The sequence below is a fragment of the Lachnellula hyalina genome (genome assembly GCF_007821495.1).
Source record: "Lachnellula hyalina strain CBS 185.66 chromosome Unknown contig00001, whole genome shotgun sequence".
NCBI classification, from domain to species: Eukaryota; Fungi; Ascomycota; class Leotiomycetes; order Helotiales; family Lachnaceae; genus Lachnellula; species Lachnellula hyalina.
The window spans coordinates 371956-398037 of record NW_022157115.1 but is presented as its reverse complement, the minus strand read 5'-3'; the positions used below and the strand labels follow the sequence as shown (position 1 = coordinate 398037).

At 47.9% G+C, this 26082-nt stretch overlaps 12 protein-coding genes across 12 annotated transcripts; 7 read left to right on the top strand and 5 right to left on the bottom strand.

The window, feature by feature from the left end:
• Positions 1-143: 143 nt before the first annotated feature.
• On the bottom strand, positions 144-817 carry LHYA1_G000127 (uncharacterized protein; the record flags this gene model as incomplete). The annotated part of the gene is made up of 2 exons (XM_031145121.1): positions 144-666; positions 714-817. The coding sequence occupies 2 exons, from the start codon at positions 815-817 to the stop codon at positions 144-146; spliced, it is 627 nt and encodes a 208-aa protein (XP_031009949.1).
• Positions 818-1561: 744 nt separating this feature from the next.
• rpl-15 (60S ribosomal protein) lies at positions 1562-2420 on the top strand (the record flags this gene model as incomplete). The annotated part of the gene is made up of 3 exons (XM_031145120.1): positions 1562-1648; positions 1824-1980; positions 2053-2420. 3 exons carry the CDS (start codon positions 1562-1564, stop codon positions 2418-2420), a joined length of 612 nt encoding a protein of 203 aa, XP_031009950.1.
• Positions 2421-3092: 672 nt separating this feature from the next.
• Positions 3093-6862, top strand: mug30 (putative E3 ubiquitin-protein ligase; the record flags this gene model as incomplete). Its single annotated transcript, XM_031145119.1, has 3 exons — positions 3093-3663; positions 3712-5889; positions 5940-6862. 3 exons carry the CDS (start codon positions 3093-3095, stop codon positions 6860-6862), a joined length of 3672 nt encoding a protein of 1223 aa, XP_031009951.1.
• Positions 6863-7339: 477 nt separating this feature from the next.
• Positions 7340-8075, bottom strand: LHYA1_G000124 (uncharacterized protein; the record flags this gene model as incomplete). The annotated part of the gene is made up of 3 exons (XM_031145118.1): positions 7340-7757; positions 7816-7922; positions 8037-8075. The coding sequence occupies 3 exons, from the start codon at positions 8073-8075 to the stop codon at positions 7340-7342; spliced, it is 564 nt and encodes a 187-aa protein (XP_031009952.1).
• A 188-nt stretch (positions 8076-8263) lies between these two features.
• LHYA1_G000123 (uncharacterized protein) lies at positions 8264-10355 on the top strand (the record flags this gene model as incomplete). The annotated part of the gene is made up of 3 exons (XM_031145117.1): positions 8264-8699; positions 8747-9145; positions 9406-10355. 3 exons carry the CDS (start codon positions 8264-8266, stop codon positions 10353-10355), a joined length of 1785 nt encoding a protein of 594 aa, XP_031009953.1.
• A 2577-nt stretch (positions 10356-12932) lies between these two features.
• Positions 12933-15097, bottom strand: xsa (Xylosidase/arabinosidase; the record flags this gene model as incomplete). The annotated part of the gene is made up of 3 exons (XM_031145116.1): positions 12933-12978; positions 13035-13499; positions 14244-15097. The coding sequence occupies 3 exons, from the start codon at positions 15095-15097 to the stop codon at positions 12933-12935; spliced, it is 1365 nt and encodes a 454-aa protein (XP_031009954.1).
• Positions 15098-15543: 446 nt separating this feature from the next.
• On the top strand, positions 15544-16521 carry sde2 (Telomere maintenance protein; the record flags this gene model as incomplete). The annotated part of the gene is made up of 1 exon (XM_031145115.1): positions 15544-16521. The coding sequence occupies one exon, from the start codon at positions 15544-15546 to the stop codon at positions 16519-16521; it is 978 nt and encodes a 325-aa protein (XP_031009955.1).
• A 985-nt stretch (positions 16522-17506) lies between these two features.
• Positions 17507-18989, top strand: hyuC_0 (N-carbamoyl-L-amino-acid hydrolase; the record flags this gene model as incomplete). Its single annotated transcript, XM_031145114.1, has 4 exons — positions 17507-17606; positions 17654-17730; positions 17784-18724; positions 18851-18989. 4 exons carry the CDS (start codon positions 17507-17509, stop codon positions 18987-18989), a joined length of 1257 nt encoding a protein of 418 aa, XP_031009956.1.
• A 169-nt stretch (positions 18990-19158) lies between these two features.
• Positions 19159-19638, bottom strand: cox12 (Cytochrome c oxidase subunit; the record flags this gene model as incomplete). Its single annotated transcript, XM_031145113.1, has 4 exons — positions 19159-19193; positions 19247-19310; positions 19360-19472; positions 19590-19638. 4 exons carry the CDS (start codon positions 19636-19638, stop codon positions 19159-19161), a joined length of 261 nt encoding a protein of 86 aa, XP_031009854.1.
• Positions 19639-19968: 330 nt separating this feature from the next.
• On the top strand, positions 19969-20332 carry LHYA1_G000118 (uncharacterized protein; the record flags this gene model as incomplete). The annotated part of the gene is made up of 2 exons (XM_031145112.1): positions 19969-20000; positions 20047-20332. The coding sequence occupies 2 exons, from the start codon at positions 19969-19971 to the stop codon at positions 20330-20332; spliced, it is 318 nt and encodes a 105-aa protein (XP_031009853.1).
• Positions 20333-20787: 455 nt separating this feature from the next.
• On the bottom strand, positions 20788-21360 carry Ppie (Peptidyl-prolyl cis-trans isomerase E; the record flags this gene model as incomplete). The annotated part of the gene is made up of 3 exons (XM_031145111.1): positions 20788-20931; positions 20988-21186; positions 21239-21360. The coding sequence occupies 3 exons, from the start codon at positions 21358-21360 to the stop codon at positions 20788-20790; spliced, it is 465 nt and encodes a 154-aa protein (XP_031009860.1).
• A 293-nt stretch (positions 21361-21653) lies between these two features.
• SEC31 (Protein transport protein) lies at positions 21654-25515 on the top strand (the record flags this gene model as incomplete). The annotated part of the gene is made up of 3 exons (XM_031145110.1): positions 21654-21859; positions 21917-25421; positions 25471-25515. 3 exons carry the CDS (start codon positions 21654-21656, stop codon positions 25513-25515), a joined length of 3756 nt encoding a protein of 1251 aa, XP_031009859.1.
• Positions 25516-26082: the final 567 nt, after the last annotated feature.

Genomic DNA, 26082 nt, shown 5'->3' with positions numbered 1-26082 from the left:
TCCGTTAGCATAAGAGTCCGTTCACGGCGCTATAGTATTCGTGCTTACTAGACATCCTGCGCTGCTTCCTATAAACATTATGTTTGGTATATCTTTCTGTAGTGAATTCTGGTGGTCGTTTGCCTGTGATTGTTGACATCTCATCACCGCTCATTATTCAGGAGCTGCTCGATGATTCTGGTATTTTCCTCCGCTATATTCTTCTGGATCACATCCGCTGCCTGATCACCGTCGTCTCCGGAGAGTAACTGAAGTACTAGCCTTGAGAACTCTCGAATGCACCTTCCATCCTCGCCACTTGTATTCCTGGCTTTTGAAAGTGCTTCAACGCCCTTTTGAAGTCCGCGATCTGAGTTCCAAGGCTCGACTTTCCCACCCTTTCTTGAACCACCTTGAGCAAGACCATAGCCTTCAACGGGCGGCAGTGTGGCGCTATTGATAGCTTCGAGTTGTGACCGTAAATTCGGGTGCTTTCGGAAGAGCTCTTGGAGTTCTGTCGAGCTGTCCAACGCAGCGAATGGTCCTTTGTAGCCAGCGGCAGCTACAGTGCCGGCTCTTGGGACGCCTTTACTTGGCTGAGGTTCCGGAGGTGGGCCGTCAGCTTTAGGAGGGGGCTCCAGTGCTGGATGTGTTTGATTATGAAGTTTAGAACACGCGACTGAGCAGCTTAACTCGATTAGACTTTTCCTACGAGAAAGTTATGGGAAACTTACTACGGCAGGTAGCACCGGCTGCATTTGTATTTCGACTCTACCTCGTTGCAGACTCCACAAACTTTCACCTGTGCAACGATCGTGGCCGGGTCTAATATGAACATTTTGGGCGATTGATGTTGGTGGAGGTGATTGTGTTATCTCATCGACTTTGGATGTCCCACGCCACCGGACACATTAGAAGTTGGTGCCGCTTTTGCTATCCACCGTGAGGCTTCTTATTTTTGTGGAGACGGTCGCAAACCACTGTAGGAGATAAGTGCTAACTTTATTTGTAGGTGAATTAGGGTAGGCTCAGTAAGAAATATCCATAGACCGAGTAGTACGGATATAGCGGTGCGGAGTTTGTTGCAGGCATCAATTTAGGGAGTTGATGTTTGAATTAGACAATGTTATATGTTTCGGGAATTCCGTGGCTGATTCTGTTGTAAAACTTGAAACGCCAAAAAATTTAAAGAAAGATGATTTGTTGGTAAAAGACGGGAAAGAAATCAAGATGAGGATCATGAGGGGTGAGGTTTAGCTTCCTAAGGTGATAAGCTTAAGGTATTTCTGAGTATCGGCTTAGCTAAGCAAGCAGCTCGCTTACTTTTCATACACTCGCACATCAAATTTTCACGAAACCCACGAAACCTCACGCCAACCCAACGACAAAATCGACATCGACAACTCGTCCTCACATTCAAGGTCAGTCAATTTCTCAGCGCATTCGAGCAATTGCAAAGGACTCGCGATTCGATATCATGTTCGTCCAGAAAGCTTGCGCGGTTCAAGCTTGCCAGGCCCTGACAATTTCATGCTGTCAATTAATACCTGCAACTATTTCACGCTGACTCTCGTGCTCGCAGATGGGCGCCCTCAAGTACGTCGAGGAATTGCAAAAGAAGAAGCAGTCGGATGTCCTCCGCTTCCTTCTCCGTGTCCGATGCTGGGAGGTAAGATAAACTCGACATTCCTACGAAATCGAAACCGAAACAATACTTTCGAACTTGCTCTGCGGACATAAGTGGAATGAATATTGTGGACGTGGACTTTTATGTGGGCATCTTTCGGAAGATCGATGCCTCTGCTATACACTCGTTGAACATTAGCTGAGAGTGCAAAATATAGCTCCGACAATTGAATGTCATCCACCGTGCTTCGCGCCCTTCTCGCCCTGATAAGGCTCGCCGTCTTGGTTACAAGGCCAAGCAGGGCTATGTCATCTATCGTGTCCGTGTTCGCCGTGGAGGTCGCAAGAAGCCAGTGCCAAAGGGTGCTACTTACGGTATGTTCACACCACCGAAAGGGAGGGCGTGGTAATCTTTGGCAACGTGCTGACTCTATTCTCTCTTTATAGGCAAACCTACCAACCAGGGTGTTAACCAGCTCAAGTACCAACGATCCCTCAAGTCAACTGCTGAAGAGCGTGTTGGACGTCGTTGCGCCAACTTGCGCGTCCTGAACTCGTACTGGATTAACCAAGACTCCACCTACAAGTACTTCGAGATCATTCTCGTCGATCCTCAACATAAGGCCATCCGTCGTGATGCTCGCATCAACTGGATCGTCAACCCAGTCCACAAGCACCGTGAATCTCGTGGTCTGACTGCCACTGGCAAGAAGTCTCGTGGTTTGGGCAAGGGTCACGGATACAACAAGACGACTGCTGGCCGAAGAAAGACCTGGAAGAGACACAACACCCTCAACCTCCAAAGATACAGATAGATGTGTTAATGGGAGTTTTTTGTGGTTTATGCTGGTCTACGTGCAGGGGTGGATACTTTATGGCTTGGGCCTCGGGCCTCGAAAAAGCGTGTGACATTTGCTGTTGACATGCGAGGATGAATGAATTCATTGAAGGCCAAATAACTCAGTTTATAAGTGATTTCGTGATGTCGAGAATTCTAATGAAGATTATGTCCAATTTTTCTTGCCCTGTAGATTTTACACAGTATATAAATTTTTTTGACCATGACATCTCGTGTTTGACCACCAAGCAACCCCTCGTCCTACCAATCGCGGGCTGCTAAAACCAGAGCACCTGGGGTAACCCATTTGTCCGTTCGCATGATGCTTCGCGTCAGACGTTTGTCTGAAGACAACCGCACTGTAGGAAATAATTTTCAACCATACCTTTGACGTGCTGGTTCATGGATGGAAGTAAGTGCAGATCATTGCGTGGATCCTAAATTTTAACTAAGGAACTAACTCATAGTGTTGTGTGATTTAAGGAAAGACCGGCTGCAACCTCGTAATCATAAAGGAATCATCACCACTGCTACACGCTCGAACGGCCGAAATCCCCCAAAAGAACCTGCAATTGCTGTGGTGATTCGATCATCAGTCTGCGACAAATGCGCCCTTTTACTACTAGAGACGTACAATTGAGACGGTGCGATGCCTACCTGGACAAACCGGCTGCTCCAACCAAGCAATCGCAATGAACCAGTCCCGGTCGCTGCCGGCGGGAATTCTCGAAATCAAGGCCCCTCAAGAATCACCGAATCGGATATAATAGACAGCGCCTTTGGTATCCCGACTTTGCCCCCTTCGCAGGGAGCACGTAACGGCAACCCAACCAAACCAGCACAAAGAAATACCCATGGCCGTTCTATGAGCCACCCTTTCCCTTCGATATTCCCTGGAAAAAAGAAGCATGCCGGCGAGGGCGGGGCCGCAGCAGGCTTTGAATCAACCGACGAGGAGTCGGTGTCCCAACAGATGGTTAGGAATACGGCGAACGCCTCAGGAAACAAACAGAAAGTCCCAGATAAGGATTTAACAACGGGGAAATGCAAGACTTGCGATTCCATGGTGCGGTGGCCAAAGGAGTTGAAGGTCTTCAGATGTACCGTGTGCTTAATGATCAATGATCTGAAGCCTGTTGCTTTGGAGGCGAGGCGTGGCGATGGACATAGAGTACCTGTTGCTGTGAAATCTGGCTCACATCCTGGAATATCTCAAAGAGGTACAGTCCAATTTAGACTCTAAAACGCCAAAGGCTGACGTCAAGTAGTCCATCCCTTGTCTCTCGAGAAGACTAAAAAGCTAGTTGATGAATGTATCACTTCTTACCTTATTAAGAGATTGAAACACGACAGCGGCTTAATAGACAGTCCAGTAGCATCTCCTTCAACTTCACCCTCCGGCGTTGCCCCTGGTGTTGAGACTAGGCCAGGGCCCGCTGGAAAAAGCAACGGGGATGAGGCGAATCTGCTACAGCTTCCTTATAGAACGCCCCCCATCCATCTATCTCGCCGTGCAGTTGGGGCCAATTCGCATAGGGACTCCAAGCGTGCCGACAGTGCTCAGTTTTCCACATCATCACCCGGTGACTTCTTCGGTTCCCATATGGAACACATAGAGGCTTCTACTCGTCCAGATCGCAAGAATGGAAATGCTGGAACTTGTGCAGAAAGTAGCTATGCCTCTGGGAAGAAAGAAGACCAAGATCAGCGAAACCGTACCGCCACTGTCAAAAATCTCTTCAAGGCTCTGGAGGACTATGTTGTCAGTTCTTTCGCATCCGTAGAATGCATAAACGCATCATTCTCAACACTGCAACCAAACATGGCGCCGCGAGCCGCAAGCGATTCAACTAGTCAAAGAGTTTCTCCTCCGAGGGAAAAGGAAAAACATACTTTGGCCGAAGTTGCAATGCCTGAATTGTGGGAGCTAGATCCTAAAACTCTTTTAGTTGGTAATTTTGCGGAGAATGGCTCCTGGTGGACCGGTGGTCGCTCAAATACCAGAAGCCATGAGCAATCAAGGACGGCTCGCATGGGTGGTGATGGTGACAATCCCGACTCAGTGACCGTGAAGTCACCTCGAGTCAATTGGGCTGAGGTCAATGAGTGGTACCATTCTGTTCTCAACGCTGGAACTTCATGGCGCAAGACACTAGATAGCCTTACAGAAAGTGATGCTCTTGGATCAGATCTCCACCCTCTGACTAAATCAGAAATCGAAGAAATCGAAGAGCAAATCCTGGAAGCACAGTCTCATGCGCAGAGAGTCTTATTGAAAGCCACTGAGAGTCTACTGAAACGGCCAGGGCGTCCTCTAAGTGGACCGCATGACCTCCGTTTTCTTCTCATTGTTCTCGCAAACCCCTTACTATATCCCTCTCATGCGGCATCAAAATCAAAGATGCACGAGGGGCCTAGATCTCGATCTCAAGAGAGAAAGGGTTCCAATTTAGGCTCGCTCGAGCCACCCAAACCGAGCATACAGTCTCGGTCGCCCGCTGCCCTAAATGCACGCAAGGGGAGTTCAGGACAGCATTCAGGAATTATCAAGCGGATACTAGGTCTTTTGTCGAATGTTCCAAACGAATGCCATCACCACATAGTTTCCTGGTTTGCTCGCTACTCAGACGGACATTTCCAAAGAACTGTCGATTTAGTGGGAAGTTTTGTTACCTACAGGCTTGGGAGGCAGCATGGAAAAAGACGCGAGGCAGAGCAAGATCTAACAGCTGGCTTGATACCAAGCATGAGTGGCTCAGGAACAGTCAATTCAGCTGCTCTACATGCTGCACTGGGGGTTGCAGGCCAATCCTCAAAAAAGGTTGACAACAAACCACAGGCTGTTGTCTATAACGGTGACTGGCAGATTAAAGCTGCTTCTAGGGTCATGGCTTTACTTTTCTCTGCAAATAATAGCGGGTTATCGAGAAAGGGAGAAACACGGTCTCCTCCTACTTTGGAAGCAGGCCGAAGCTCTGGATTAGCTGCTCGGGAACGGGCCCATAACCACGGCCAAATACTGCCCACCAGCGATTTTTACAACACTTTACTCGACTACATGGACCTTACAGCAGATTTTGAGGCTTGGGAATCGAGGCGCGGCAAGTTTGCTTTCTGTCAATACCCGTTCTTCCTTAGTATATGGGCTAAGATACAAATCATGGAGCATGATGCACGGCGGCAAATGGAGGTGAAAGCCAGGGAAGCTTTCTTCGATAGCATCATGACTCGCAAGACTGTCAATCAGTATCTCGTCTTGAAGGTACGTAGAGATTGTCTCGTTGAGGACAGTCTTCAGGGAGTCAGTCAGGTAGTTGGAAATACCGGCGAGGAGATCAAGAAGGGATTAAGGATTGAGTTTAAGGGCGAGGAAGGCATCGACGCTGGTGGCCTCAGAAAAGAATGGTTCCTTCTGTTAGTCAGAGATGTCTTCAACCCTGACCATGGTATGTTATTCTTCACATCTTAAAAACAATCTTTAATTAAGACACCCCAGGTATGTTTACCTATGATGAGGACTCTGGTTTCTGCTACTTCAACCCGCATAGCTTTGAGACGACCGACCAATTTTTCCTTGTCGGCGTCGTGCTAGGCCTGGCAATCTACAACTCAACTATTCTCGATGTTGCTCTCCCGCCTTTCGCTTTCAGAAAGTTACTGGCCGCTGGTCCTCCTGCAGCACCCGGAGCAACCTCACACGCAAAGCCATCCATGACTTATTCCCTGGAAGATTTAGCTGAATTTCGCCCATCATTAGCAGCGGGTCTTCGTCAGCTCCTAGACTTCGATGGAGATGTACAGGCAACCTTCTGTCGAGATTTTGTTGCCGATGTTGAACGTTATGGTCAAATATCCCAGGTGCCACTGTGCCCAGATGGACAAAATCGGCCAGTCACAAATGCCAATAGACGAGAGTTTGTGAATATCTACGTGCGTTATCTTCTAGATACGGCTGTGGCTCGCCAATTCGAGCCTTTCAAGAGAGGATTTTTTACCGTCTGCGGAGGCAATGCATTATCGCTATTCAGGCCCGAAGAAATCGAGCTTCTCATCAGAGGCTCAGACGAACCTCTAGACATTGCATCTTTACGAGCTGTTTCCGTCTGCGAGAACTGGGGTGTTCCGAATGCCGTAGAAACAGAGCCTGTAGTATCATGGTTTTGGGAGTCCTTCCAACATGCAAATCCAAAAGACCAGCGAAAGCTTCTAAGCTTCATCACCGGGAGTGACCGTATTCCGGCTATGGGAGCGACGAATTTGATCATCAAGCTTTCCTGCTTGGGTAATGACAGCCCCAGGTTTCCAGTGGCAAGGACGTGCTTTAATACGTTGTCATTATGGCGTTATGCGTCCAGGCGAAAGCTGGAACATATGCTTTGGCGTGCTGTGTATGAGAGTGAAGGATTCGGTTTGAAATGACGTATCAGCCTTGGTCTTATAGAGGTTCTTTGCAATGCTTGGAGTCTTGGGTCGGTATTGCATAGGCTAGGAGTTTAGAAAAGCATGGGCTTTGGAGCGTTGTATTTACAAGCATTGCTAAGCAAGCAGGAAGGGCTGGTAGACGGTGGTGTTCAATGTAGAGCTAATAATGCTTGTACATGATTGTTGAGTTGGTAATATGCTCCTGTTGAAATCCTCGGGTCCGTGTTTCGTTGGACGATTGTAATACAGTCAAGACAAGCAGACTCACCAAAGTCTCAATTGAGTAGCACTTTGAAACTTCTCACTAAAATGCTTCATGTCTCTTGAGTGAAAAAAACACCCCCCAAAAAACCTCCGCGATTCTTTAGGCGTACCCTCTTACTTATATTCTTGTATTGTAACATGAGTTCTTATATAACCCAAACTCCATATATGCCTGTACAGCTATATTACAGCTTCATTTTTCCAGCCTCCTTAGCTCGCAGAAGTCAACTCTCCCCTCGCAATAGCCATCCTCCTCTTCTCCTGCTTCTTCCTCGCATTCACCTTCTGCGAAAGCGCGCTGTCCTTCGCGCTCTGCTCTCTCTTGGCACTCAGCTCTCTGATCTCATTAAGCTCTTGCTCCGTCGGCTCGATCTTCTTCGCATTCGTGAGCGTCATCAATTGCTCTAAAATCTCATACCGTTTGCGGGACTTGATGGTGAATACTTCGGTTCTTTCTGTTGGGGCTGGTGATGAGGAGGGAGTTGCGGGTGTGCTGGCTGCGGCCGAGGCAGAGGCGAAGTGGATGGTCATTAGGGCTGGATCATCGGGGTTTTCAGTTCGCGAGACGGTCATGGGAATTGCTGGGTTGTAGAATTTGAGGCGCCGGAGGTCGTTGCGCCAGAAATTTCTATTGTAAATCCAACATGAGCTTGATATCTTTGGACGAAGGGGGCAATTGGATGTACCTAGGGCCTTTGTGTCCGTCGTCGTAGGTCATTACGAAGTCCATATGTAATCTCGTCACCTCCGGAGGTAATATTGCAGCTCCTCCTCCAACCTTAAGCCTCAGCAGCTGCGAAATGTGTCAATTGGAGCTTTCGAGGGGATGATCTCGTGCTGGGAAGTATCTACCTTCTGCGAGGAATTAGTTAGCAATCTGGAGACCTTGGTGGGCATAGCAACTTACTTCTTTCAGCCTTGTCATACGCTGGGCGATGTTCACCATTTTGAATGATTGCTGGATATCTACAGGATTTCCAGAATGAGTTGTCTCATCTGGTAGCGGCCGTGGTGTTGAATATAAAATCTAAGCTTTGACGCTAAAATGAACCCTGCTAAAAAGGTTGTAAAGATGGAGCTCGCCGGCTAAGCAGAAAACAAAACATAGCAAAATCAGCTCAATGAACGAATACTATGTCTGCTTGCGCTCGTAGTGCAAGACTGTTCCAGAGGCTTACGAGGCAATCTCATATTCCAAGCGCAGATCTCCCGGCGTTCCTTTGTCCTGGAATTCTCCAAATCGCCCAACTACAAACCCCAAGATGCCCTCCTAAGCAGTTTCACTCACAGCCGCCCCGTTTAATAGAATCTACAATACACGATGTTCCCGAGCCCCAGTTCGACCTTCTTCTTGGACAGCAGTATTTGCCATCTCAGTGTGCAGGATGTGGTGCTCTTTCGCAGACTATCCTCAAAGACGAAGCAGGTTTCTACACTCTTACGCGGAGATCTGTGAAGGACTATACAGCAGCCGCGGCGCCCCAGGAGTCCAAAGAAGATACAATCGTAAAGGCCGCTTTAGATAATGCAAGCGGAGTAGGGTTAGAGTTGGGGGACTTTACAAAGCCTAGTAAGCCGGGTTTCGTCGAATCTGTACATACTTCTAACTCTCTCTAGCAAGGACCCTCGAAATACCAATATGTGACCGCTGCCATAAGCTGAAGCATCATGATGCCGGAGTTTCTATACAGCATCCTTCTATTCAATCTATACAAGATACAATATTCGAATCTCCATTCAAATACAATCATGTATACCACGTCCTAGATGCTGCAGATTTCCCTATGTCATTGGTTCCCGGACTGCACAAATTACTACACATGACTCCTCAGAGGTCTTTGAATAGACGGTCGAAGACAGGAAGATTTTACCATGGGACAAAGACGGAGGTTAGCTTCATTATTACACGTTCCGATTTGCTAGCTCCTCTGAAAACGCAAGTGGATTCTATGATGCCATATTTACGTGAAGTCCTGCGAGACGCACTTGGGAGAACAGCGAAGGATGTACGATTAGGTAATATCAGATGTGTAAGTGCAAAGCAAGGATGGTGGACAAAGGAACTGAAAGAAGACATTTGGAAGAGGGGAGGTGGAGGCTGGCTGGTTGGCAAAGTCAATGTTGGAAAGAGCCAACTTTTCAATGATGTTTTTCCGAAAGGAAGACGGAACGTTGAAGCTGGAAAGAAGCTGCCACCGCTATCTGTGGATCACGGAGCAGCCACCAGACCAGAGAACGACGCAATACTGGCAGAGAAATTAAAGAAACTTGAGGAGTTAGAATCTCAGATGGAAGAGCATCTAGATACATCGTCACTGCTCCCCCCGCGCCCCCTGAAATCGACTATCCAGCCATGCCATTGGTGTCGGCTTTACCGGGTACGACAGCCTCTCCTATTCGTCTCTCCTTCGGAAGTGGAAAGGGAGAGTTGATTGATCTCCCTGGTCTTTCACGCGGGGACCTTGAGCAGCATATCCAGCCCGAGCATCACTCATCTCTTGTCATGCGTAACCGCATCCGACCAGAACAACAAGTTCTTAAACCCGGGAAGTCCTTACTTCTCGGAGGCTTTATTCGCATCACGCCAACTACACCAGATATCATTATGCTAGGCTATGCCTTTACACCGATAGAGCCGCATACCACCTCGACGGACAAGGCTATTGGAACCCAAGGACAAACGAGGGAATCTTCACTTTTAAACATTTCGTTACCAGGCACCGGCGAGAAAATTGCATCTGCCGGGACCTTCCCCCTGAAATGGGACGTAACACGTGAGCGGTCAGGTCCGTTGACTGCGAAGAACGCAGGCAAAATGAGCCCCGAAAACTTACCTTTCCGAGTCCTTGCAACTGATATTCTCATCGAAGGTTGCGGGTGGGTTGAGCTGGTTGCCCAAGTACGGAAAAGGCAACGCCTGGTGCCGAAACAAGAAATGCAGGTTCAATGGAAATCTGCTTTCAGTGAGAACAATGAAGGGAAAGAAGAAGAGGAAAGGGAGATGCTAGATGACGAGATGGCTAATGAAAGAGAGGAGGTGGTAGATCCGGGCTGGCCTGCCGTGGAGGTGTTTACGCCCAACGGCAGATTCGTAGCTGCGAGGCGACCAATGAACGCATGGCTGTATGCTCAGAAGCCTGTCAGCAGCAGATTGAAGGGCAGGCCGAGAAAGTCAATGAAGGGGCAAAAGAAAGCCGAAAAGAATAGATTGCGGCAACGTGTGTAGATTACGTGTGTAGATTATGGATACCCCCACGAGAATGTAAGATATGATACTCTCCCAGTACAAATATATCTTAGCAATCTTGCAAAGCACTCGTTACTATCACCTCATCCTATTGGGCCTAAGGATACAAGTTTAGCATAGAGTTAAGGCAAAGATGATTCATGACCCAAAGAAGTTGCATTTATAGGAGTTCCCCTCGCTTGTTGACTTTTCAGACTCATTAGGAAATTCGTAAACAGGCTAGGCTTACTGCATTGTTGCATCAAGCTATGCCTTCTTCTCCTATATGTCACCACTCAAGTCGACTTTCGAAATCGCAGGCGATAGCACCATGTTTTATTTGAAGGTATTCGCAAGAGGGATCTTTCAGGATGGCTTCGATGTGCGGCATTTCCCATACTTCCTTCCCGGTACCAGGCCACCCTCCTTCTCGAAAAACAAACAGCCTCCCAGGCATCTATGTCGAGTAAGAAGAGAAAGATAGCGAACTTGATGAATGGAGTTATCAAGGCTGGGATAGAAGCACCTGTACATATTGGGAGAATCGTTATGGCCGGAGCCGGAAAATGTTTCTTTAACCAAGAATGCAAAGTCTACCAGAGAATTACTACCGGGACCTGTTAGAGGAGCAGGGACCCAAAAAACAATTCGGCCAGCAACACCAATAACCAAATCTGTGGGAAGTCTCAACTAAAATACTCCTAGAAGTGTCAGACGCTTCAGAGTCAGTCCCAATTTCAATGTCAAGCCTAACATTCAGCCCTTCAAAGGCCTATGAGTCAAGACAGCACGCAAAATATGGGAGAGGGGAGGTGGTAGAATACTTTTCTTGAGTCTCGATGATCCAGACCACTCTTGCCCTCACCTTTATGTCTATTTCAACAAGGACGCGACGGCTCGCCTACCTGCGATAGTTCTGGCTTTCACGACGTAGTTATCCACCTTGATGAATCCCAGCCACGCTCTTAAGCCAAATTATGCTCGCAAACGAAGTACGAATTGCTGTTCAGTATTTGTGACTATTTGAGAGATAAAATATCGAAAGATTTGAGTATATAGTAGCAAAGGTGGGCGTAGATGAAAGACTTTGAGGTTTGGGAGAAGGAGAGTTCCTGACGGCTAAGGAAGCAGTACAATCTTACGCAGGAAGAGAAGGGCAGGATGCTTGGGGGAGCGCTTTGAAGAGGTAACAACATATCGACCTTACGGTCTCGGAAGACACGAAAGATTTCTAGACATGACATGAGGCGCGATTACTAGGAATGCTATCCAAAGCCAATGGACCAAACAGTCACTTCCTCCTTGAGTTGATCGCAACAGGAGACTTAATCGACAAGTTCCCTGCAAAGCTTGTAAGTCGATTGCGTGTATGAGCCAAGAGGACAGTAGAACTGGATTTGATAATTTTAGATCTAATTATGTCATTAGGGTAGCATCACAGCTCAGAGGAAAGAGCCTGGATAACGAAGGGACTTCGCCATTGTCTTGAATCAGAATCATGATCGATGAAATAGGCGTGTCATTCAAATCAAAGATCGAAGATTTCACGTTCACGTCTTCTTAGTGAAGGCGTTCAGCCGGCGAGCTGTTCAAGCGTTCGTGCAGCTTGAATAGTGTTTTGAGCCCACCTCTTTGGAAAAGGAGACCCTGATTATGACCGCTATTTGCTGGCAAGGGCGAGCTTTTAGAGCCACCGCCCTATCCAGAAACCGAGCAATATGAGTACTCCTAGCAGGAGACTAAGGGACTAAAGTTGTTATTTACCCCTTTCTAAATAGCAAATTAAAATATTTGCGAGTTGTGAAATCGACCTGGTGCATCAATACAGAACTGTGCAAGGCTTCAATGATCGAAAGGCAACCTCAGGAATAGTGGAATAATCTGCTTGATTGATGCTCAAAGCCTATTGCTTCAAGGTCTCGTAAGGAAAGCATGAATGATGCTTGACTAGTCAAGTGAAATATAGTGAAATGACCTTAAAATAGCTTTGGTACTATTCCACGCGGCTTACGTTGGTCTCTGGCTGTAACTTTATCACACGCGTGGGCTAACAACTAGATAGCGCTCCAAGTTTGTAATATGCTCATAATCTTTCTTGATAGTGGCTAAGTAATTAAGTGGCTGCGTCAAGTCTATAGCCATATTGAGAAGTGTGAAAATTATGGCTTGGAACACCCGCAGAGTTCCAGCAACTGTGACAGCATTTAAATCATAGAACAAGGTTCTGTGCTTGGTACCAGATCACCTAATGTACGCAGAGTTCGTAGCACAACGCGGAGAAAGTTGATTTTGAAGTCAGAGGAAAGAGAACAACTGAAAAGGCTCATAAGTCTCGGAATGTAGGAAATTGAAGATGGTTGTTTTCTAATTCATCACGACTTGCATAAAGGACAACATAGTTCTTGGAAGAGCTCGTTGCTATCTGACAGTTGTGAAGTGTCAACTTCCACCTTCGACCTATTCTCCCCCGGCGATTACTATCACTCGACCAAACGCGCTACTGTTCAGCCCAACCCTTTCAAAAGTATGTTATAAGGAATTCCTGTCGATGCAAAGCAAGCAGAGGAAAATGCCAAATTAAGAGGGAGGAGCAGCGCCACGGCCACGACCGAAGCCACCACGGCTGGATGTTTGTTAGCTTCATATTCAAACAGGAATGTTGAATCATATTGAACTTACAACTGAGGAGCGAACTCTCCAGATGGTGCACCCTCCTTGCCCTCCGCACCAGGCTCGCGACGTCTGTAACCACCCTCACGGTCACCACGCTCTCCACCACCACGGCCTCCACGTCCACCGAAAGGCTTGCGCTCACGCTCGCCCTCACCACCCATCATTCCACGGGGAGGAGCATGCGATCGCTGTTGCTTAATGTGCGTAGCTGGGACGATCTCAGCGGGGAGATGAAGCCATTCGCGGAGGTAGTCGAGACCCTCAGGGGTGAGAGTGTAGTAGTAGTATTGCCACGAGAATTGGGTCTTGACGTAACCACGGGAGGTGAGAGATTGGCAGGCCTTGACGACGAAAAGGTTCTTGGTGTCAATGTCGTTGTGCTTTGGGAGGTTGTAGTCCTTCTTCGCGACAAGCACACCCTCACGGAAAAGGTACTCGTGGATCTTCTTTCTGTCGGCCTTGGGGATAAGCCTAGATGGAGTTAAGTATGCTGAGTATCATTGCACGACTGCATGCTTTGAACTCACATTTTGGCGGTTGCTTAATGTCGAGTAGGATGCTTTTTCAGATTGACAAAAAAGTAAAAGTTCACGATCACGGTGTTTGCAAAAGGTTGTGTGGGCGAAGCGAGGCGAGCTAACCTGTTTGGGTTCATCAACCCCTCACCAAATTCACTCCTACCTTACCTCCGTACAATTTAGGCCGTCTCAAAAAGAAGAAGTCTAGCGATAGGTAGAAAAAGCGGCAACAATTTATAATAAGTATGCCAAGTGCCGTGGGACATCAAGAACCAATGAGAACAAGTGCCGCTTTTTGTGTCCAACGAACTCAAGGGTTTATTATTGGAATTGGCGGTTCCTTTACGGGAAATGCCGCGAAACACTAAGAGTTATTTGGATTTGCAAAAATGTATCATCCTGTTACTATACTTTATGAACATCAACTGCGTCACTTTAAAATGTTCAGTAGCCTTTCCTTCCTGATTAGGGTATGACTACTCTCCGATTGTATCGGATGGACGTCTGTATTCGCCTCCAGCTTTCTCAGTTGACTTTCAACAGCATTCAATCATTGTCATTTTATATGTTTTCCCGCGTGATATTTCATTAAGCCGCCAATTCTATATTTCCATCCGCATCATATAATATCTCCCGCACCTTGACACATCTTAGGTGATTTTCCCCAGACAGCGAAGTATCATGGTGGAACAAGTACCACTTCCCTTTAAACTCAACAATGGAATGATGCGTTGTCCATCCTTCAACAGGATTCAGAATCTTTCCTTGGTACGTAAACGGTCCTAATGGACTGTCGCCTGTAGCATAGACGAGGAAATGAGTATCTCCTGTTGAATAGGAGAAGTAGTATTTGCCATTGTACTTGTGCATCCACGCAGCTTCAAAGAATCGACGGTTATGATCGTCCGCTGGTAGAAGTCGACCATCCGCGCCATTGATCGCAAGTTCCTTTATATCTGAGGTGAAGGAACGCATATCCTCACTCAGCTTGGCAGCACGAGGCAGCAAAGCAGCATCGTTGCCCATGGCTTCCATATTCGTATATGCACTACCGTCGAACTTCCCCGTCGTCCAACATTGCAATTGCCCTCCCCAAATCCCACCAAAGTACAGATATGCCTGTCCATCATCATCCACAAAGCTGGCCGGGTCAATACTGTAACTCCCAGCAATTGGTTCTGGCTCGGGCTTGAATGGACCTTGAGGGACATCACTTTCCGCAACACCGATTCGGAACACCCCATCCTTGTCACGAGCTGGGAAGTACAGATAGTATTTCCCGTTCTTGAACGCTGCATCTGGTGCCCAGAGCTGTTTTGACACCCACGGAATATTTCCTGCTTTCAAAGCCACCCCATGATCTGTGACTGGCCCACCAACTGATTCCATCGAAAAGACATGATAGTCATTCATATCATACTGATCTCCATTGTCGTTATCCTTGATGTCGGTTTTCCTATCGTGTGAGGGATAAATAAACAGCTTGCCTTCGAAGACGTGCGCGGAAGGGTCTGCTGTGAAGAGATGCTTGACCAATGGTTCTAAAGGCATGACTGAAGGATAATATATGAGAAGGGGATTGCAATTCAGAGGAAATGGAAAGAAAGGTTAAAAATATCAGAGACAGCCGTGTTTTAATACTCACTGCTGAATAGATAGGTGCGCCGTCTTGAAATGCATCACCTTGACTCTGAATCTATTTTGAATTTATCCATTTACCCTGTCGAACCTTAGTTCAAGTCAGACTTACATCAATCGTGAATTCCAGGAGGAGTAGCAGTACGAATTCGATTTATCCAGTAGCTCGGGCTGAATTCGCCGATCCATTTTCCGGATAAATGCAAGGTCAAGCGTTTAAGGCGGCTATTTAGCGCCATGCTAAGGTAGTTTATATGAACGGACGGGGTGTGCGTGTAGAGCTTGCATCTATCTTGGTGGCGCGAAATCAAAAGATTATCAGCCATCTCGCCCAGCTTGCGCAACCAACAACTTCGATCATGGCTTTACCGACTACGTTAAACGTCTTCTTGACGTCCTTTCCAGGACTGAACCTCCCTGCGACCCTCTCGCTTCCTCTACCCGCCGAAACAACCATCTCACAACTCCACGATCGCATCCAAGACCGCCTTCCAGCACACAACAGCCGCCTGATCCTCACGACTATCTCAAACAAGCAGTTACCAGCGACATCAGAATCACACATTTCTGGTCTTCTCTCCAGCCCGCACGATGACTTTCTGTCCCTCCGACTGGCGGTCCCGTTATGTGGTGGTAAGGGAGGTTTTGGATCACAGTTGCGAGCTGCTGGAGGCCGTATGTCCTCAAAGCGGAAGAAGAACCAAGGCGATGAAAACGCCTCAAGTCGAAATCTTGATGGCCGAAGACTGCGAACCGTGAATGAGGCAAAGGCTCTCGCCGAGTACTTAGCTATCAAGCCCGAGATGGCCAAGAGGGAGAAAGAGGAACGCCGGAAGCGATGGGAGCAAGTTGTCGAACTCGCTGAGCGTAGAGAGGAGGAAATGAAGTCTGGAAGTAAGGGCAAGGTTGATGGGAAGTGGGTTGAGGATAAGGAAGAGGCTGGCGAGGCCACACGCAAGGCTGTGCTTGCTGCTATGAAGTCGGGAGATTACAAGGACAACTTGGTAGGAACTTCTGCTGCTAGTGGATCTGGATCTGGAAATTCTGGCAGTGAGGATGATGGTATGGGAGGGTCGAGCTCGAAGGGTACAACTCCTCCATCAGATGCCGAGCCTAAGCCCAAGACAAGAATGTTCTTTGGCTTTGAGGATGACGAGTTCTTGAGCAGTGATGAGGAGGACGAGGAAGATAATGGTGTGGATGAATTGGAGGAAGATGAGCCTGAGATTGTCGAGAAAGAACCTACGCCTCCGCCTGCTCCAGCAAAGGGAAAAGGAAAGGGAAAAGCCAAGGCACCGGCAAGAGTTACAAAGGCCAAGGGAAAGGGAAAAAGGTAGAGCTTAATCAATTGGAGTTCAAGGTCTGAAAGCACGGCGTTACAGCAGGAAAGCGAAGGGATGGAGGACCAATGGAGTTTAATCACATTAGGGGAATCACCTGCAAGCGTATGAAAACCACACCAAGTTATTCGTTGCACAACTGCTGGCCAATTTTAGTGATGGTGATACATAAAAACAATTCTAGTTTATACATACAGATTTTTGAGTATTGTCACGTATGTACCTACATTGTGACCCCACTTTTGGCGAGGACTAGGTACTAGAAGATACCACGGGTGCTAAATGATCTCGACTACCCTTGCACCTTATACTCTCAACCCGCCTTCCGTCCTCTTATCTACATACCTATTTTCTAGTGTAACCCATGTTTGAGAAAGAGAGAGCTCACTATGAATTCCACCCTCAGAATAGCTCGCGGACCCCGCCTACCGAGAGGCGTCATCTCCCAAATTCTTCCGTCCAGATTGTTTTCTGTTACACAATGGAGAGCCATAAGAACTACCGACATGTCGGAACAGCAGCTGGCTGCTGTGAAGATTGATCGAGATAGACTTTGGAGAGACTTGCATGAGACGTGTGAGTGGGGCAAGGGAGAGAGGTGGGGAGAGTAAGAACCTGTTCATCTTGCAGTTTAGGTTCTTCATATTGGTGTGACTTTATTTTGGGTGGATTGTACTCCTAGATGGGAGACCGCTTGCGAGCATTGTGCTTTTTCAACTATTGTTCCTTTCGAGGATGGTATTCAATATCTATCTTGATGTGAACTTTTGATTCAGCTAGCTAGTTAGAGCTTCATGAGATGACTGGATCGCGACTATGTTCTTGGGAAATCACATCTTTCATTAACTTGTCAATTTTGAATTCCCTTTTGACGACTTAAGTAGACTATCTCTAAATCTCTTGCATCCATTGTCTTCCTTTTGGATAAAGTTTTTGCAAAAGCCGTCTGCTTACGTTTTCTAGGGGATCTACCGACATTGGAATGGCTCGTCTCACACTGTCAGATGCGGACAAACAAGCTCGAGACTGGTTTGTGAAGACCACCGAGTCCCTTGGATGCAAGGTTGAAGTTGATGCAATGGGTATGGCTCTAGGCAGGCTCTCTTTGAGATCGTGCTTATAATTGTAGGTAACATATTTGCCATCCGGCCAGGGAAGCAAAACTCAGCTGCTCCAACTTACGCAGGAAGCCATATGGATACACAGGTGGGAGAATATCTCAGTAAAGTCCATTGTAACCTCGACTGACATCTACAAAGCCTACTGGTGGCAGATACGATGGAATTCTGGGCGTTCATGCGGGCATTGAGGCGTTGAAAACAATGAAAGATAATAATATTGAAACTGAATACCCCACTGGTGAGAAAGAGCTGTCTTATTTGTTAAAAGGTGTGGAGAATATGTTGATAATGAGACTCGCAGGTGTGATAAACTGGACAAACGAGGAAGGAGCTCGTTTCCCAATCTCAATGGTCTCATCCGGTGTCTGGGCCGGAGCGATTCCCCTCGATAAAGCGTACAACCTCGTTGAAGTAGGAGGAGGGAAAGCCACACAATTGTCCGAGCTAGAGAGGATTGGCTACCTGGGAGAGCTCGAAGCAAACCATAAAGCAAATCCAATAGGGGCCCACTTTGAGCTTCATATTGAACAAGGACCAATCCTAGAAAGCTCGGGAGGTAAAATAGGAGCAGTAGAGGGAGTCCAGGCTTTCAGGTGGCATATAATCACTGTCAAGGGCAAGGATTGCCATACGGGAACCACAGACTTTCAAAATCGATCAGATGCAATGCTTACAGCTGCCAAACTAATTGTCCACAGCCACAACACAGCAGCGGAATTGGGGTGCTTAGCTTCGACAGGTATATTGACGCTGAAGCCTGGTTCGACGAATACAGTTCCAGGATTTGTGAGGTTTTCGCTTGATATGAGATCAAAAGACGATGCAAAACTTCAGCAGCTGGAAGACATCTTGAAAACAGAGTTTGCTAAGATTGCTGCTGGAGAGCAAGTTGGTCAAAGTAATGCCGAAGGGGTAAAGGGACGAGGTTGCACTGTTGAGTGGCAGTTGGACACTGACTCTCCAGCTACCAATTTTCATGAAGACTGTGTCAAGTGTGTGGAGGAGAGTGCGAAAGATATGCTTGGAACCAATAGTGGAAATTTGGTGCAGAGAATGACCTCTGGCGCGGGGCATGACAGGTAAGAAACTGGAACTTTAGGGACAACAAGACTGACAGACTTCAGCGTCTACACTTCGAGACATGCTCCGACTTCGATGTAGGTTACCACTTGACACAAAGGTTGACGAAAATACTAACTTCGTAGGATCTTCGTCCCGTGTAGAGATGGTGTATCTCATAATCCAGCAGAATATTGCAGTCCTGAAGATTGTGGAAACGGTGCACAAACACTGCTGGGAGCAATGTTACGGTATGACAGACTACGGGCAGGGAGAGGCGTATAAGAACAGTTCTCCTTGCATGTACAATACCTACATCACATTGAAACGTAGTCAGACATTGAATCGAGTTCCTCTATCAATTCGCATCTGACTAGTATGGTACACGGCCCTAGTGAAACTTGCTCCTCTCTCCACGATCAAAACTCCACCGCCCATTGTGTACGTTGATTATTTACTGATCAAGGCGAGTAGGGAAGGTTCCGTTTGCTGTAATAATTGTCAGTCTCTACCTGTAACAAGATGCTGCTGGAAATACTGACCTCGCTGGTCATCCCATCTCTCGCACCAGGCACTTGGGCACAATGATCGGTAAGCCAAAAAGAACTGTATACCCATTAGAACAACATTCCTTATCCATTCACATCCAACATACTTGGCGGCATGGAGCAAAGTCCTCGCCCTTGGCTAGGATGCACTTGTGGTAGTCGACATAGTTTTGCCAGCAGTGCTTGGTCTGGTTCTGGTTCGGGAAGCGGGCATCAAAGCCTGTACATATGAATCAGTTTGGGAAGCTTGAGCTTCAGCAGGAGAAAGCAATTACCAGCTAGACAGAAGTTAGCAAATCAGGCCATTTATTCGGGCGGCTGGGAACTGCAAGCTTACCAGTAACGAACTTGAAGGGCTTGGTCTCGCGTTCCTCGCTGTCAGACATATTTGCGGTAGGGGTTCGAGAAGAGTTGAGTGTCTGGAGGAGAATCAATTGGTGAAGGAGTTGGGAGGTTTAGGTCGAGGTCGTCTCGAGATTCTGTCGGCTATGGGAGAGGTGGAGTGGAGCTCGAACCGCGCTAGCAGAACGTGGGAGTCTCAGGCCATTTCCGTTCACTCTTGCAACATCAAAAGATCCTACGAAATCGAATCGGCCTTGCAAATCAACCAAAATGCAGCCAACTCTTGCTCTTAGGATGTTCCGACCTACCATGAGGATGATGAGGCCTGTGCCTGTAAGTTCTGGAGCGAGAAGCCTTGTTTTCCGACACTGACGATGCTTGAATTCGCAGAAGGAGGAGCACAGCGGTACGTAAATCCAGTGTACATGCGTTTCGGACGGCTCGGGATGCAGTGAAACAATTCAATTGATCGATGGGAGCATGGAAGAAGAAGATTCATTGCTGATCTATTGCTATTGCAGCTCACACTATCAGTCAGCGCCTACGCGCTCTCAAGCGAATTCCCCCGGAGTTGATCCCCCTTGGTATGCCAACTACCACTCAATATACATGCGCAGTGCTAAATTATGTTTAGGAGTTGTCGTGGGTATTGCCGTTGGAGCTGCGTTCTACTCCCTGGGCCGAAAACTCGTCGTCGACAAGACAATGCGTCTCAACCGTCAAAACAGGGGCGAATAGGAGGGGTTTTAGAAGGGGGAGGAGCGATACGTGAAGGGTGTAGACTAGATTGCATGGAATTACGGAAGGAAATGCATTCGGTGGCTGAGGTGTACAAATCAAGCAAGCCTGACTTCGTCTCAATCAAAACGTGACGAGCATCTTCTGGTTATCTCGAAGCTATTTGAGAACTATACATTGAGATTCAAGCCATAATAGTGTCATAGTATCAAGTGAGGGAGCCACGGAGTATGCTTGTTTTCCTGAAAATACTAGTGACCTTGCCCAAATGTCGGAATAGTCCGCCATCAAGAGTATTTACTCGCTCAACCCAAGACAGTGCAATATCCTGTATTTCGGATTGAAGCAGTATGACGAATATTTTTTCAAAGCCCAGACAGTCCCCGTCCATCCATAACGCCTCGGGTATGCATAAATATAAGTTGGGTGTATTAATCCCTCTTGACTTCCTCACATCACGCTGGTGCTGCGGGTCCCGCCACATCCAGACCTTCTAAGCCTTGCATTGGATCTTCAGGTCTGTCTTCTGCAACTGCTCTCGCTCTGTCTGCAGCTGTCTTATCCTCCTCACTCACAGCGTTCTCTGCAAGCCAGCCCTCCTAGATTCACATGATCAGTAAACAACCACAATACTTGAACCGAATGGATAACCAACCTGCTCCCATAATGCCGTCTTGCTTCCTAGACCTTCATTGACGTTTTTCGGGGGCTTCGCGGCTGAGACTTTAATGACTTTTCCGAACAGCTCAGACTGGTCCATATTGTCGATAGCTTCTTTGGTGTCCTCTGGATCTTCAAATTCCACGTACCCAAAACCCCGGTGGGACTCCATTGAGTTGGGTCCTTCAGGTTTACTATGAATATTAGCTCTACAGATCTTGTCACCTTGACTCGAAAAACACTTACGGGAGAGAGACATCGGCAATTTCTCCAAAAGGTAGAAACGCAGCTTCAAGATTTTCCATAGTAATCATCGCCGCCAGGCCACCGACATAAACGGTAGCCTTCCACCTTGCTTGATCCGTCATTGCTGGACTTTTATGAGTTTTCGATGGCGCATGTCTCTCGAAGACAATCAGGGATCCCATAGAAATTATTCAAGATTAAAGTCACGTGGACGGATTGTAGTGGAGCCGTGTTTTTGATACTCGTAAGGGGAATCTGTCTCTAACTTCAACCCAACTATTACACCAACGACTAGGACGTCGCGCTCCCATCTCCCAATTGCGAGTCCGTAGTTCAAATCTCTATCTATCTCTCAACTCTGCGCCAAATTTATAACAATAGCTGAGCTTGCTTTGGACTTTAGAAACACATCAACATGCGGCTACGAGAGATACCTCGCTGCGCGGCATTTGCCTGGTCGCCTGGTTCTGATTTGCCTTTGGTGGTAACTGGAACTCGAGCTGGAGCAGTTGACGCAGATTTCTCTGATGAAACAAAGCTGGAGCTCTGGGATTTGAGCCTGGACGACCTCGAGCAAGGTGTTGAGCTCCAGCCTGTTGCAAGCATTAGCACGGATTCAAGGTACTGAACCCCTTTTGCGCCTCCGTGGACCCCTTTCTGACTAGATTTTTGATACAGATTTCATGATATTGCTTGGGGACCTGCGAACGCAGAGCACCCACGGGGAATAATCGCTGGGGCACTTGAGAATGGCTCTCTGGATTTGTGGGATGCCGAGAAGCTCATAAAAGGGGGCGAAGATGCATTTATGTCACGAACAACAAAACACTCAGGCGCTATCAAATCTCTCCAATTCAATCCTCTAAAGCCTCAAATCCTTGCGACAGCTGGCACAAAGGGCGAGCTGTTTATTTACGACATCAACGACATCTCGAACCCTTTCAGACTTGGTACGGCTGCGGCCCGAGCAGATGATCTTGAGTGTGTGGCATGGAATAGGAAGGTCCCTCATATTTTGGCAACTGGTGGAAGCGGTGGATTTGTCACTGTGTGGGATCTAAAGACCAAGAAGGCCTCTCTCACATTGAACAACAACCGAAAGGCCGTGGGAGCAATTGCTTGGGATCCAAACAACGCTACGAAGCTTCTTACCGCAACCCCTGACGATTCGAGCCCAGTCATTCTATTATGGGACTTACGAAACTCGAACGCCCCTGAGCGCACACTGGCAGGCCATGACCAGGGCATCCTCTCACTCTCGTGGTGCCAGCTGGATAGCGACCTGTTATTATCTTGTGGAAAGGATAACAGAACGATAGTCTGGAACCCACAAACTGGGGAGCGCCTTGGCGAATTCCCCGAAGTCACAAACTGGACATTCCAAACAAGGTTCAATCCTCACAATCCTGCTCTGTCTGCAACAGCTTCTTTTGACGGCAAGATTTCAATACAGACTCTCCAAAATACCAATTCTACTTCTTCGCAGGCTCCTGTTCAGGGTCCTGTAGACGGAGAGGATTTCTTCACAAAAGCCCAGACTCAACCACAGGGAGCTTCGTTCTCCTTAAAGAAAGCCCCGAAATGGCTCGAGCGACCTGCGGGTGCTTCTTTCGGCTTTGGAGGAAAGCTGGTAAGCTTTGGTCTGTTGCCAACCGTTGCTGGTCAACATCGATCATCCAAGATCCAAATTTCAAACTTCTCCGTCGACTCCGACATTGGGTCAGCCACCGAGACCTTCGAAAAAGCCCTCCTATCCGGAAATATTGGTAGCATTTGTGAATCGCACATATCTGAAGCCAAATCTGAACAGGAGAAGGCAGACTGGAAGGTTATTGAAACACTGGTCTCCGATAATCCCCGCAAAAAGGTTACCGAATATTTGGGCTTTTCGGACCAAGTGGAAGAAGCTGCTAACGGCATTGCTGGGCTTGATCTGGAAGAGAAGACCGATGGAACTACTGAAGACGCTAATGGAACTGCGTCGAAGAACAGTCGATTATCTACACTTTTCTCAGATGGTGTAGATGGTGATGACTTTCTATCAACAATAGCGGCAACGAAAGGAGCAAAGACTGACAACCCCTTCCACTTGTTCTCTGAAGCGGATTCTGCCTCGGAAAAGCAGATTACAAAAGCTTTGATGCTTGGGCAGTTTGAGAAGGCTATGACTATCTGTTTGAAAGAGGACAAGATTGCAGACGCGTTAATCATCGCAAATTGCGGGGGCAAGGAATTACTCGAGAAGGCGCAGTCTGTGTATCTGTCCAAGAAGTCGACAGGGCCTAACTATCTGCGCCTACTATCCTCAGTTATCGGCAAGAATCTCTGGGATATTGTCTACAATGCGGACCTCTCAAACTGGAAGGAAACCATGGCCACATTGTGCACCTATGCGGACCCGAGCGAATTCCCGGACTTGTGTGAAGCTCTTGGCGATCGAATTATAGAAACTGACAATCCCAAAGATGCCTCATTCTGCTACTTGGTTGGGTCAAAACTTGAGAAGGTCATCACTATCTGGATTGCCGAATTGCAGGACGCAGAGAAGGCAGGCATCGAAGATCGTAGCGAAGACTCGTCTTTTTCTGTTCACGCACGTGTTCTGCAGAACTTCATTGAGAAGGTGACAGTGTTCCGAGACGTGACAAAGTTCCAGGATAACGAACAAGGATTAACCTCTGGCTGGAAGCTCGCGCCATTGTACGACAAATACAACGAGTATGCTGACATTGTTGCCGCCCATGGACATCTGTCTATTGCAGAGCGATACCTGGATCTCTTGCCAACGCAATACCCGGCCGCTGAAGTTGCTCGAAGCCGGGTGAAACTTGCATCGAGAAAGGCGGCACCAAGAACAGCACAACAGCAACAGCCAGCATCTGTAAGAAATTCATCGCGCCCACAACCGGGTATTGGCTACCAGCCTCCCGCTGCAACGCCTGCGCGCCCAACCCAAAATAGTTTTGCACCACCGGCACCTACCCCCGTGGCGAACCCATACGCACCACCATCTAATACATACGCTCCCCAGCAACCATATCAACAACCGCAACAAGGACAGCAAGGTTATGGGCAAAATTACGGATCCAATTTTGGTAGTGTTCCTCCGCCAAACAATTATGGGGCACCTACTCAGTCTTTTGGAGGACCACCCACTGGACCACCAAGGAACACGACTCCTTCGGCACCGCCGCCCTCCAAGGCAAAGGACATGATGAACTGGAATGATACTCCCATGGTCTCTAAGCCACCGAGAAGAGCCACGCCCTCTACCACCCCAGCTCCATTCCCCAACCAACAGAACTTTTCCATGCCACCCCCAGCAAATCCCTATGGCGTCAGAGCAACTCCCACTCCACCTCCTCCACCACCAAAAGGACCGGCTCATCCCCGTATGACCTCTCCGCTAATGAGTGGCCCTCCCCAACCTTTCCAGCCAAGACCATCCTCTGCTGCAAATCAGTATGCACCAGCTCCAACAGCTAGCTCACCCGCCCAGCACTATGGTCTCCCACCAACCATTCCCCGAGGCGCATCCCCATATAATGCATCACCGGCAGGGCCACCGCCTTCCAACAGATACGCCCCTTCGCCAGCCGCACAGCAGTATTCACAACCACCAACACCTCAATCTCAAGTGGCCCCGCCACCTCAAGCTGGCAATAGACCACCGCCACCAGCTAATCCTTACGCTCCTAGTGCCCCGCCATTGCATACACCACAGAGCCAGTTCGCCCAACCATATGACCATAATCAGGCACCTTCTCAATTCCAGAACCAAGGCCCACCGCCAGCTTCTCAGGGGCCACCGCCAAGCTCTCGACCACCAACTGGCCCACCCCCTAAATCTGTCACACCTGCTGCTCCGGTAAAGCCAAAGCATCCAAGTGGGGACAGATCACACATTCCTGCATCGGCTCAGCGAATGGTTGACATCTTTAGCGGTGATATGCAGCGAGTTGCCTCCAAGGCGCCGCCTTCTTTCGCTGCTCAAGTCAAGGACACGCAGAAGCGACTTAACATTCTCTTCGATCATCTGAACAACGAGGAACTTGTGAAGCCAGAAACCGTCGCGAGGTTAAGTGAGCTTGCTGAGGCCCTGAACGCAAAGAACTATGATGTTGCCGCACGATTTCAGGTTGATATCCAGCGTGAGAAGACTGACGAGTGTGGAAACTGGATGGTAGGCCTCTGATTATTTCCATTCCTGCTCATACGCTAACAATATATAGGTGGGCGTGAAACGTTTGGTGAGCATGAGCAAGGTAACTCCTTGATTTATGGATATAATGGATATCCAAGAGCCGGGATGAAGTGATAATCAACTAAGGGTTAGGTTTATTAAATAACTCTGTGCATGTGTAAAACAAAACAAGACATTGCTAGGGATATATGACTAAGGGGAGATATGATTTGGTTTTCCTGTGAAAATACTACTCCATGTGTATTCATCGGGATGTAATCTATTTTGGGTCACTACCCCTTTGCAATCCTTGTGGGGCATCCAGACATCCCCGCGGATAAAATAATCTTTGATGCGCCCAGTAAGCAAGCCAGCCAGTAGGCAGTAGAGAAAATCCGGATTATATGCGCCCTCCACGACCGACAATTTGACCTGCATCTGAAATTTTCATGGGGGTTTTTCCCCAATACCGTAGCGTACCTTACCTCAAAAGCCATGCGCGCTTCACCGCTGCTCGCTGTAAGTGAAGTGAGGTCACTGAGGAGTTTTAGTTTCCAGCCAATCACGGGCTGATCTTTTCCCTTAGTAATTATTCGCAACAGCGGTCATCGGCGTTGCCTCCCCCACCCCGCTTTCAATTTTCCACCCTTTTTTCCTTGCC